Source organism: Onychomys torridus, chromosome 20 (assembly GCF_903995425.1).
Source record: "Onychomys torridus chromosome 20, mOncTor1.1, whole genome shotgun sequence".
In the NCBI taxonomy this organism is placed as follows: domain Eukaryota; kingdom Metazoa; phylum Chordata; class Mammalia; order Rodentia; family Cricetidae; genus Onychomys; species Onychomys torridus.
The window spans coordinates 1,598,507-1,610,795 of record NC_050462.1 but is presented as its reverse complement, the minus strand read 5'-3'; the positions used below and the strand labels follow the sequence as shown (position 1 = coordinate 1,610,795).

The 12,289-nt window shown below is 45.7% G+C and overlaps 1 protein-coding gene across 2 annotated transcripts in view; it reads right to left on the bottom strand.

The window, feature by feature from the left end:
* Window positions 1–12,289, bottom strand: part of Rfx4 (regulatory factor X4) — a 145,636-nt gene that overhangs the window by 71,449 nt on the left and 61,898 nt on the right. For both annotated transcript variants that reach the window (XM_036169693.1, XM_036169694.1), the window contains exons 5-7: window positions 7,246–7,307; window positions 2,439–2,652; window positions 1,696–1,773 (exon numbers count right to left, since the gene is read on the bottom strand). In XM_036169693.1, coding sequence (XP_036025586.1) covers window positions 1,696–1,773; window positions 2,439–2,652; window positions 7,246–7,307 — 354 coding nt within the window. The remainder of the gene's footprint in view (window positions 1–1,695; window positions 1,774–2,438; window positions 2,653–7,245; window positions 7,308–12,289) is intronic.

Genomic DNA, 12,289 nt, shown 5'->3' with positions numbered 1-12,289 from the left:
TTGGACAAGTCTCTTGTTCTCTGGATGCCTGGATAGCTAATAATAGCCAGCATCTGTGAGACCACTCCCAGTTTATAACTGCATCTCTGCCTTCTACTAATCCTGTGAATCATATGGGCAGGGGTGCTGTTTTATTTTCTTGGCTGAGAAACTGATACTTGCAATGTAGGGCAAAGCCTTGAATGTGTTTTTCTCCTAGAGTACTTTGCCCCCAGGAAGTTCCCAAACCCCTGTATGTTCCATAGTCTACTCTCTGGTTTGCAAGCCTTTACTTCTCTCCTGTAAGTCTGTGTATTGCATAACTCTCTAAAGTGAGTAGACAACATACAGCAACATTTGATAACCATGAAGTGTAGGAAATAGCTGAACAGAAGGGAAATGAAATGATGGGAATAAGTTTTGAATTAAAGTTGCATGTGATAGGGAGACTTTCACAGCAACTATGAGGGCTCACACATACTCCTCAAACCTGTTGCATTAAGAAGGAGCCCACTCTTGTCAAGCACACAATGGTGATGTGTCTTAGTCCTAAGATAACAAGGTTAAGAATGGGGCATGACTTCCCTGTAGCCCTTTCAACCAGCCCATAGGCTGAACAACAGGACTCTGAGACTCTAGGCCACAACCTAGAATAAGCCTGGGTCCCTAAATCATCCCTAGCCACCAAGCTCTCAACTAAAGAGCATCATATTAGACTGTGACATGACTAAGAAAAAAGCTTCCAGGAAGCTCTTGGGCTTATTTGTTGTAGCAGCCAGGGCCATCTCAACTATTTGTAACACATTCTTTGCTGGTTTCATTAAAAAAACAATCCACTGAAATGGCCACTTCAGTGATTTGGGAGAATTTAGAGGACGTTTTAGAGATGTGGGTACAAAAGCTGAGAGAAGGCAGAAGGGTCTGTCTTTACCAATGAACTGCCATTTTTTCTGGTGCTGTGTCTACAGAACCAGGCAACGGGAAAGACACATACAGAAGGAACCTCTGGGATATTTCTCACCAGTCAACAAGGTTTGTAGTTCATTGAGAGCCCACTTCTCCGCCCTCTGATTAAACGTCCATATCCAACCCCCAGGTACTGCTGCTGCTGATGATGATTCTGACCAAAAGGCGCCATCTTTAAAAATCAAGGCCTCTGGTCAGGGGAGATGAGGTAGGTGGTTTTGTCGCACGAGGATTTTAGTATCCCTCTAGTCAAACAGATGCCTCAGTTCTCTTTTGTTTTTCCCTTTTTGTTCTTTTCTTGAATACAATATTCTAAAGCAGAAATAAAGTAGACTTCTTGCATTGAAAGATGGCCCTACTGATGAAAATTGGGGGGAATGGAGATCAGGCCTTAGGTGGGGAAGCAATCACCCCAAAGGCAATAAGGCAGATGATCTCAGGAAAAGGTTGAAATCAAAATATCATTTAGCTTCTCAGAATCCATATGTGTAGGTGTGCTGATATGCTGGCAAGATGGTCTTCCTAATGTCATTCTCTAGACAAATTAAGGAAAATCCAACCCCACCTGATGTGCATGTGACCTCTGTACAACAGGAATGAGAGCCTGGCTGGTAGCATCACTGTGAAGGGTAAGTGGACCAGTGGCCAAGGGCTGCTAGACACCAGGCTTGTCAGGAGCTCTTAAAGTAAGAATGGGTGTGAAGTCCAATATTTTAACAGAGTGTCTATAGCATAATGCTGTTGACCTACCTCATCAAAGTTGGCCCTTATGACGGTGTCCAGTATTCTCTGACAGTGCGTTCTGTACATCATGATAAAGGTCGACACCTGTGGGGTGAGTGAAGCATCAATGACAGAGGAAGACAGTATACAGTGTGGTTGCCCCGGCAATATTCCACTGGACGGATAGACTTCACCTAATAGCCATGCATCGGAAAGGCCTGAAGGGGAATGATAGCCCTTAAGTGATCTGTGCTCTGTGCCTTGGGTGCTCTGTGCTCACATGGCACCCAGACACCACCCCACAGTTCAAAAGCACTGTGCTCTGCCTTCACTTTCTACCCTGAGACTCTGGAATCCCAGAAGATTAAAATAACAAAGTCTTCACACTTATGTGTCCAAAGCACTGCAGAGTACTTAGCACATGGTACAGGAGGGCTGAGGGGACTAAATTCTCCTTATGGCTAAGACATTGAAAAAATAGAACCCAGTGCATCATTTGTGTAAGTGCCTCTGCAAAAATCACCATAGACATTTGGGAATTCTTTGAAATCTATGAGGAAGGGAGGGACGGAGGGAGGGAGATGAGAAGGGAGGGAGGAAGGGAGATGAGAAGGGAGGGAGGGAGGGAGATGAGAAGGGAGGGAGGGAGGGAGGGAGGGAGATGAGAAGGGAGGGTGGGAGGGAGATGAGAAGGGAGGGAGGAAGGGAGGGAGGGAGGGAGGGAGGGAGGGAGGGCAATCATCCCCAGCAATCACTTCAGATGAGGTTACCTTTTCCTCAGGAAGACTGGCTGGCAGATTTAAGTCTTTGACATTTGGAAAGTCTGGCAACAATGTCCCCAGCTTGGACCGGGGAGAATAGGCCACTGTCTGTTTGGTCACTTCTCTCTTGCCCGTCTCGCTCACCCAGGCAGCTCCTTTCTTTGAATACATCACATCATAATACTGGGAGCTTTCCTTCACTGCTATCCCATAGTAATGGTACCTGGGCCGCCGAAATAGATAGATAAGAGCACACATGGATCATTATTAGCTGGGGGTTTCCTGGTTTGGAGAATGTTGTCCAAAACCAAGCACGGCTGGACACATCCAACCCGGGGCTAAAAGCGTTAACTCTCCTATAAGGTCTGACACCCTGAAATCTACAATTAAGCCTAAGTTCCGTGTTGCTAGTCATCAGTCAGGCAGGTAAAAATAACTCAAATTGCCTCCTACAGAAAATGTTAAGTCAAATACTTTGCAAAGCAAAAAAGGGATGAGAAATTTTCCATTTATACCTGATCTCTAATATCTATCAAATACCTTCCCAAGGGTACCTAACACTTGAGTAGCCCCCTCTGTGGGGATGTGTTCATATATCATCAATTAAAATTTACCTGGCCATGACTATCTTCAGCAAAGGCTAGTATTGGAGACCTCTGATTTTTCAATTTTTATTTTATTATTATTCATTTTGAAACTAGGTTTGACTGTGTATTCCCGACTGGCCTGGAACTTGCTATTTAGACCAGGCTGGCCTCAAACTCTCAGACACCCACCTCAGAGACTGCCTCTCACATGCCTCTCACCCAGCATAAGCTGTAATTTTGAGAAGATACATTCACTTGACTGTGAGTGCCAGAGACCAGAAATTCTTCTTAACTCACAATGGGCATAATCACAGATATCTTTCAGTTACAACTGAGGAGGGGCTGAAGGAAGTTGCATTTGTTGTTGGTGGAGGTGGTGGGGTTTGTGTTTTGGGTTTTTTGTTTTGTTTTCTTTCTTTCTTCCCTTTCTTTCTTTCTTTCTTTCTTTCTTTCTTTGGTACTTTAGCTAACAATCTACTTAGGCTCTGGACACTTTGCAAAGTACTTTATTCACATTAATTTGAAAATAACTTTCTGAAATGAGGATTGATTCGATCATCATAAAGATGAGAAAATGGGAAAAAGAAAAGGCAAGCAATTTGCTCAAGGGCGTAGAGCAATTTCAGGTAAGAACAGGTTGCCGGCCACTCCGTTTGCCTACACAGCTACTGTGCAGTTACTAACAGTAAACAGGATGTGTATCAGAATTACTTTTGGAGTTTAATAAACATGCAGATTCCTAGACCCCCTCCCAGAACCCACTGATTCAGAACACCTGAGAATGAGGCCCCTGATCCAGCTGTGAAATGAACAGTAGAGGCAACTGTGAGGTTCACCAGCTTGAGGTCCATGGCAAGCAGGGCTTGACACACATTAGCTTGTTTCACAAAATCCCCATGAGGCTAGAAAAACCACTCACACTTCACATTTTACAACAAGGAAACTAAGGTCTAGAGAATTTAAGTGATGCACCCAAGACCAACCAAGTGAGTAGGCAGCAGAGGGGGGGATTTGAACCACTAACAGACTTTGCCGCTCTAGGTCAGTGATTCCTAAGCTTTATTCACACTAAGAATCACTCACAGAGCACATGGCAGCATCCTAACCCCCAAGATTCCGATTGAGTGGGCCTGGGGTGGAGTTTCACAGTGAAATAGCAAAGCTACAGTAACCATGGGCCTTAACTTCGGACACACTGGACAACGCATCAGCTACTTTTCTCTAGCCACAGAAACGTGGGGAAAGGTCCAAGGAAGCATTTTGAGTCTTGGGAAAGGTGTTCACCGGGAGGGAGAGATGGGTGCATGGAACCTTCCCTTTCACAGCCCCCTTCCTGCTGGTACCATTCTGTGAAATTTCTGCCCAGTGGGCAGCTCGCCTCCATCTGCATGCCTCCTGGGATGAAGAACTCAGGCCCTCCGAAGGCAGCCCAGTTCATTTTCAGCCGATGTAGTTATACCAGAAAGTTCTTTGTGTTGAGTTAATATCTACCGTCTGGACCTTCTACTTCCCAACTGTCATATAACTGCCTTTCCCTCTGCGGGCACTCTGTGGGGGAGGGGCTGGTACCAGTGGCTCCACAGGTGCCTTCTGGAGGGAAGACAGTTATAATACACCACCTTAGCTTTCAAATGTTCCTTTCCTTATAACTGCTTAAAGTCAAGACAGTCCTATCTTAATATGACATTATGGAATATTTACATCATTGTAAGATAGAACAGCTTACTTCTTGATTAATCCATGCATGTTGCTAAGATCTCTACTTACAGTAAAGCTACTGTTCTGGTCTGGTCCCCTCTTGGAGTGTTCTCCTCACCAGACATGTTTGATCTCTCAAAGTGGCTTTGCAGAGGGATTTGGGGGAAGCCACGCTGCAATGGGGGACATTTGCAGCTTGAAGCATCTTGATACCTTTAGATTGGCTGAGGATGTGAGCAACATGGAAGAATCCTTGTGGAAATGGTAGAATATGGCTCTGAGTGTGCAGAACTTCAAAAACAGGTGTTAACATGTAGGTTAAAGAAAAAGAGAAGGACAGAGGAAAACAGGTTCTCTCAGAAAGGATGGTTCTCCTAGTGCATGCAGGTGGGAGTCATGCATGTTCTGTTTCTGCTCTGAGGTTTCCACATTTATCAACTCTACTATTCCTACTCTCCGGAGACATCAAAAGTTATGTAGGAGCCGGTGGTTCTCCAAAGGCCAGAGGCTAGACCAAAGTTTCCATACATTTCCACCCATTCAGCATCTGCTTAATTAACCCTTCCACCCCACCTTGAAAATGTCTTGCTGTGTAACTCAGGTGGCTGGCCTTTAAGTTCATGTGGCCTCAAACTCTTGCCTCCTGCCTCAGCCCCCAAAGATCTGGGATGATGAGCAGAGCTGATGTGTGGTTCAAATCTGGCCCAACCAAGATTTTGAATTATCGAGTTCGTGATTACCAGCCAATAATTAAGAATCTAATTTTTGCCTCCTCTCCTTCCTGAAGTTGCAACCTTATATTTAAACAAAATATCAGATTTTTTCTTTATAAACAAAGGTGGGAAGTTTGTTCTCCAATATAGTGACCCTGGGAAATAAATCATTGAGAAATTATCTTAAGATGTCCTTTATTTATTCAAAATTTTTCTGGACAGTCCTTTGGATTTTTTAAGAGCTTCTGACTGACACATACACACACACACACACACACACACACACACACACACACGGACATGGACACGGACATGGACACAGACAGACACACAGACACATATGCACAAAGACATAGGCAGACAGACATGTGCACAGAGACACAAACAGGCAGACACATAGACGCAGAAAAATACACACCCCCATACTCATTTTCAGACTTTACCAAAAAAAGGGTTTTCCCAAATTTGATGATATATTTTCTTCCCCTCCCATTCCCAAAGCCAGACTCTTCATTGGATGATAAGAACGTCCGGCCCCAGCCAGGGCTGGTGGCCCAGGCCTGTGATCACAGTGGTAGAAGGATCAGGAGTTCAAGGCCTTCTTCTGCCCTGTGTCCAGTTTGAAGCCAGCCTGGGCTATCTAAACCCTCATGTCATCATATAAAGCAAACTAAATGAAACCCAGGGTGTATAGCTCAGAGGCCAGCCGGAGTCATGGGGCCTCTGCTTCTCAGGATAACAATGTGGACGTTGTGCTTTATAGCCTCCCCAAGACAAGACTTCTAAGTCCTATATGATGATTTAAGGTTTTTCTTTTTATAGGTTTTGACGTTTGCTAGCTCACTGTGCTGCCTTGCTCAGGGTGCCCAAAGGTCTAGAATGCTGCAGTAGAAGAAGGCGCCCTCTAGTGGAGCTGCGCTGCACATTAGCATAATAAAGGTTCTTAGAAGTCTTCCAGTAAAGGGAGCTGTTGAACTGGGGCTGGCCAAACTTCTGTGGCCACCTCCCTGTTCCAAGGGACACTGCCTGTCCCTTGAAGGCTTCCAAAATATCTTTAGAGGTAAATCCTGTGTATCTTCGATGGAGTAGGACAGGCTGGGCCCCCTTTCTGGTGCACACCTGGGAGACAGGTGTCCTTGTGGTCCTCACTTCCTCTGGTCTTAAGAGTCAGTACCTCCAGGAGACCTCGCCAAACCCATCCCCTTCCTATTTTCTCCTGTGACCTGAAGTCTTTTCAGGTCTGTCTTACACATCAGAATGTCCCTGCAAGCCAGGCAGGATGAGACCTATAATCTTAGTATTTGAGAGGCCCAGGTAACTCAAGTTTACAGAGGAGGAACCTGTCTCAGACAAGAAAGTGAAGCAAATGTTAGCAGGCTGGTTGAAAACGCTAAGGTCGGGGAGGAACCTCCTGCCTCTCCCCCATGTTGTTGGAGACGGTTTGTGTCTTGGCCTACTGTATACTATCAGAGCAGAGGTTAGTCAACTGAACAGTCCAAGCAATCTGGAGATGGTCTAAGTCCTGGCACTCCTGGAAAATATGCATAGACTGCTTTACAAGAACAGTTGAGGATGGAGTGGCACACGGTCACATGACAACCAGCAACTGGGCTAAAGGTCATAGGCCTTCGGATGGCCAGCCCCTCTCTCTGAAGGGTCCTGAGAGAGCAAGCCCAGCTGTCATGAAGCTCCTCCATGTCCCCCCTTAGGCTCAGATCTTCCCCAAGGCCTGCAGATCAAGCTCCAGGGAACAGTCTAGGGTCTGGCCTCAAGGCCCAGAGGCGAGTACTGTGAAGGCAGCGGCTGCTTGGTGCTTACTTTGACTGTCCTCGGGTCCCAAGTCTTCTGGTGGTTAGCTGAGGGAACTGCTGCCTTATGATCTGTAAGACAATGCAAGAGCCAGTTACCCATCAGGAAATGTGTAGGAGTGGGGGTGGGGGGTGGGAGGGTAGGGGGGTGGGAGTTGTTGGGGAGACAGAGAAGGAAACAGGCCCTGTCTGTATAGCAACACAAGAGCCAGCTACCCACAGGAAAAGGGTGGAGGGGGTGCTGTGACTGAAGGAAGTAGACAGGCCCTGGTGCACTGACTTGCTAGGAGTCTTGGACACCCTAGAGAAGACTGTGTGTGGTGGTGGCAGGTGGACAGCATTTTGATGGTTGTGGGGCTCAGATCCTGAGGGGACATCACTGGGCTGTGGTGCTTTATTCCCCTGTAGTTACAGGGAGAGCCAAGGCTGCTCTAAAATATTCCAATCCCTCTTGTGTCCGTCGTCATACCTGGAACCAAATCCACCGTCAGCTCTGCAACTAGGCCCTTTGTAGCATCCCTCTTTCATCCGTACAAGCTGGCCCCTTTCCTCCCCACATTCCTCTACAAGAATGCAAGGTCACCCACATTTTACAGGCTTCCATCTCTGAAGATGACATTTGGGCTTCTGAGCAAGATTCCTCTGCTCAGAGGCCTCCTGGGACCAGCCTGCATAGGCAGGCTCTTGCCATCACCTGATTCTACTTCATGTCTTTGTACTTGGTCTCACCTGAGAGCATCCAGGGCACTTCCTCACTGAGTGCTAAGTGGGTCTTTTGCTACTTGAATGTAGGGTGTGTGAGAGCAAAGGCGTAGCTTAGGGCTTGGCACACAGGAAAGCTAGGTCTTGCTGTGGATTGAAAAGATAAGGCTTCCATTCCTGCCCAGAGGGTTTCCTTCACCTCTCTGTAGAGGAGAGGATTGTAACTATGGTGGCCTGGGACAGCCACACTCCTAAAGAGTTTGGAGAGGAGGACATCATGCAGGGTAGGAACACACCAACAGGCCTCCCTCCCTGGTGTTTGCTGATGATGTTTTTATAGAGGAGACATAAGGGAAAGTTTGTGTGGTCGAATTTTGGGAATTAGAGGACCCAAATTACATCTTAACTCAGCCATTTGTGAGCCATTTGCTTTCCCTATTTTCTAAGATAGAAACGAGGCCAGGCAGTGGTGGTGCATGCCTTTAATCCCAGCACTCGGGAGATAGAGGCAGGTGGATCTGAGTTTGAAGCCAGCCTAGGCTACAGAGCAAGTTCAAGGAAAGGCTCCAAAGCTACAAAGAGGAAACCCAGCCTCACAAACAAACAAACAAAGATAGAAATGAGGGGCTGGAGAGACAGTTCAGCAGTTCAGAGTATGTACTGCTCTTGCAGAAGGTTCCCAGCACCCACATCTGCAACTCCAGCTCCAAGGAATCCAACACCCACTTCTGGTCTCTGCAGACACCTGCACTCATGTGCACAGACCCACACACAGACACACATGCATAAACATAATTAAACATAAAAAAAACTTTAAATTAAAAAATTTTGTTTAAAAAATTATCTAGAAACAATAATAACCTCTACTTTAAAGAATCCTTGTGAAATTGGGAGGAGGGGCGATAGATAGAGGTAGAGTCCAATCTTAGGAAACACTCAATAAGTGTGTTTCCGAATCTCCTGACAGCTCTTGTCCTCCTTGGGGGAGTTCCTTTTTATGTTTACTCAGACCCCAGGCACTCTGCCCTTCTGTCTAAGTCCTGAGCAGATGCTCATGGTCAGAGAAATGAGGCTGCATTCTGTCCTCCTGAGAGATGCCGAGCCTGCTCCCCCACCGGTGGGGTGCAACCTCAGGGCTTTCCCAGAGAGAAAACTCTTCATCCAGTAGCATTTGCTTTCATGCACACCAGGGCTTTCACCGACTTCACTCATCCATGCAATAAGCAGGCACTGTGAACCTGTTAGCTATTGGGACTTGACAGAATCCATCTTCTGTGCCTTGGTTTCCTTCTGTGATATCTAAGGACTCAGGGAGCCGTGTAGTCTGCCTGTAACTGAAGGGACAACTGGTGGTGATGTCACCTAAACTAGCATCAGTTTGGTGGGACAGAAAGAAGTGAGGAGATGGTGAGGCACAGATCTTAAAGTGGTAGCCTGAGGATTACCCACTTTGGCACATTAGGGAACCGAGTGCCTTGAAGGTGGAGAATAGGCAGGCAGCCTTGCCTCATCTCAAGGTGGGAAGAGAAGAGACAGCTCACATGATGCTCAGAGAATCCATTTGGAGCATCATAAAACCACTTGGGGAGGAAAATGAGACTTTATAGACATTACTTTGTGGGCTCGTGGGCGTGGCTTACTGGGTCAAGTGCTTACTATGCATATGAGGACTCCGAAATGCTCATGTAAAATGCTGTGCATGGTGGCACTCAAGGGCCCATAACCCCAGTGTTAGGGACATGGAGATAGAAGGATTGGGGGGGGTGCTTGCTAGCCAGCCAATCTAGCCTAACTGGAGAGCACTTGATCCCAGTAAAGACCCTACCTCAAAAGATGGGGTGGAGCGTGATACAGATGTCCCTTGACATGGATCTCTGTCTTCCACACTCATGCACATAAACACACATAAGAAACAGTGATAACTAAAATGATCCCATCCTTCTCTGAACTACCTAAGGGGCCACTTCTGTAGTCAGTCATCTATGTGCCCTGGGATGTCATGTCCTGTGTAAAATGCTGTCTCGGAGCCTGTGTCACTGGTACTGCTCCTGAAACCCCTTGTCCTGGTGCGCAGTCTAAGCCTACATGAAGGTTTAATGGCCTAACTGCCTCACATTTGTGTCAGCCTGTGTCTGGGCCCTCCAGTGGCTCATCATGTGACCAGCTATGGAGCAAGGATCCAAAGCAGATATTAACAATGGTTAAGTGTGAACACTAGTGGTAGGCCAGGACAGACAGAGGGATGAAACCTTAATATTGAGTCAAGAGATTGTGCTGGTTGCAAGAAGGTCATGATTTGGGCTCTGAGTTTCCTAACCACCCAAGCAAACAAGATAACACCAGTGACCCAGAAGTCCCAGCATTCACCAGAACAGACTATTTCTCAGGAAAAGCAGGGCCTCTCTTGGTCTAGCCCCGGGAAATTTCTCCTGTGCAGTTGGGTACAGCAGTGATGCTCCACTGAGTCCTCTAACATTAGCAGATACTATGAAAAAGGTGCTGTCAAAACTGTAGTGAAATACCAGCAAGATGGTCCATGAGTAAATAAACACACTTGCCATCAGCCTGATGACCTTCAGCTCCCATCCCCAGACCCACGCAGGAGCAAATTGCCCTCTGGCTTCCACATGTGTGTTAAGACATGTATATATGTGTATACATGTATATATGAGCAAGTGTATGCTCATGTGCATACACACTAAACAAGCGTAATAAATTTTTTTAAATCTATAGTACAACTAGCATCTTCAGATTGCCAGGGATCCTATTAGTACAACTGTTCCTCCAAAGCAGTTTTTTTTTTTTTCTTTTTCCTCTGAAGCAGTTTTACAATATGTCAGGAGCCACAAAATACTCAAACTTTCTGATCTATTATTTCTAAGAAAGCATCCTAAAGTAATGTGTGGGTCTTTTAATAAGAGAAAAATTAGAAACATCATGAATGCCCCATGGCAGGGAACTGGCTAAGTATATATAATACATTCAATAGTATTTGTGTAGCCATAAAGAATGGTCCCCAAACCTCTTACTACGTCATGACATCAAAACTGCTTTGACTCACACGTTAAATTCTAGCTATAATTTTTGCTTGTAAAGATGCAAGAATGAGCAGATTATGTGGAGAACTAAACTGAATTCTCTAGGGTGGTTGGGTTGTGGTTAGGACAAAAACAGCTTCTGTGATCCCTGCTGTCCTAAACTGTTTATACAGAAAGAAAAGAATTTTTTTATTAGAAGTAGTCCTGATTAACAAAGTTGAGGATAATCTCACAAGACTCATTCCAAATTGACCAGAATGTTACAGCATAGGGTTTTCTCTCTCTTTAAAATGCAAACCATTCTCTGTTCCCTGTAAATCATCTCCAATAATAAAAGAAATCAGCACTGTTTTGTTTGGTTGCTAAGCCTCATTATCACTTGATTTAGGAGACTAGCTGGGTTCTGAAGCCCTGTTCTGTTTATGTCCATGGTATCCCACACAACATCCACAGAGCAAACAGGCAAACCTTTGGCTGGAAAAACAGGACCGCAGGCTTTTCTACAGACAAGCCACAGGCCACCAGGACATGGAGACAGGCTTCCCAGAGTCATTTGTTCTACCTCCATGAGTCAATATGAGTTACAATCCAAGTCCTTGTCATTCTTTGTGTGGTCATGACACAAGCTTGGGAATTCACTGACCAATTTGACCTAAGAGTCCTTCCTTTGCCAGTGGCTTGACTTTCTCCCTTGGAATAACTTGTGTATTGGGGATGGCACCTTCATCGTCTTTGTGACTCCTTGTCACCTGCTCATTTTCCCAAGACAGCATGGAGTCCTCATTGTCCCCCAACCCCGTCTCAGTGATTCTCCCCTGTGAACCAGCTGCATCTCAATGCCCCTTCCATCTCTTCTCCAGCCATGCCATCTCTCACCTGAACCACAGACACATCCTCTCAACAGGATGCCCTGCCCCCAGTCCAGCCTCCTCAACGGGAGCCATCTAAGAGGCAAATGTGATCCATTCTGTCACTGGAAATGCTAGGTACCTTCTTCTCCATGTCCATTCCTTCCAACCCTCATGCCCCTTCCCCAAGTTTCAAATTTATATCCTCCTTTCTTTGTCATTACAGACAGACAGGCAGATATAAACATATGCACACATATCTAGACAGACAGACAGGCAGATATAAATATATGCACACACATCTAGACAGAGATATAAACATATGCACACATATCTAGACAGATAGATATAAACATATGCACACATATCTAGACAGACAGGCAGATATAAACATATGCACACATATCTAGACATACAGAGATATAAACATATGCACACATATCTAGACAGACAGATATAAACATAT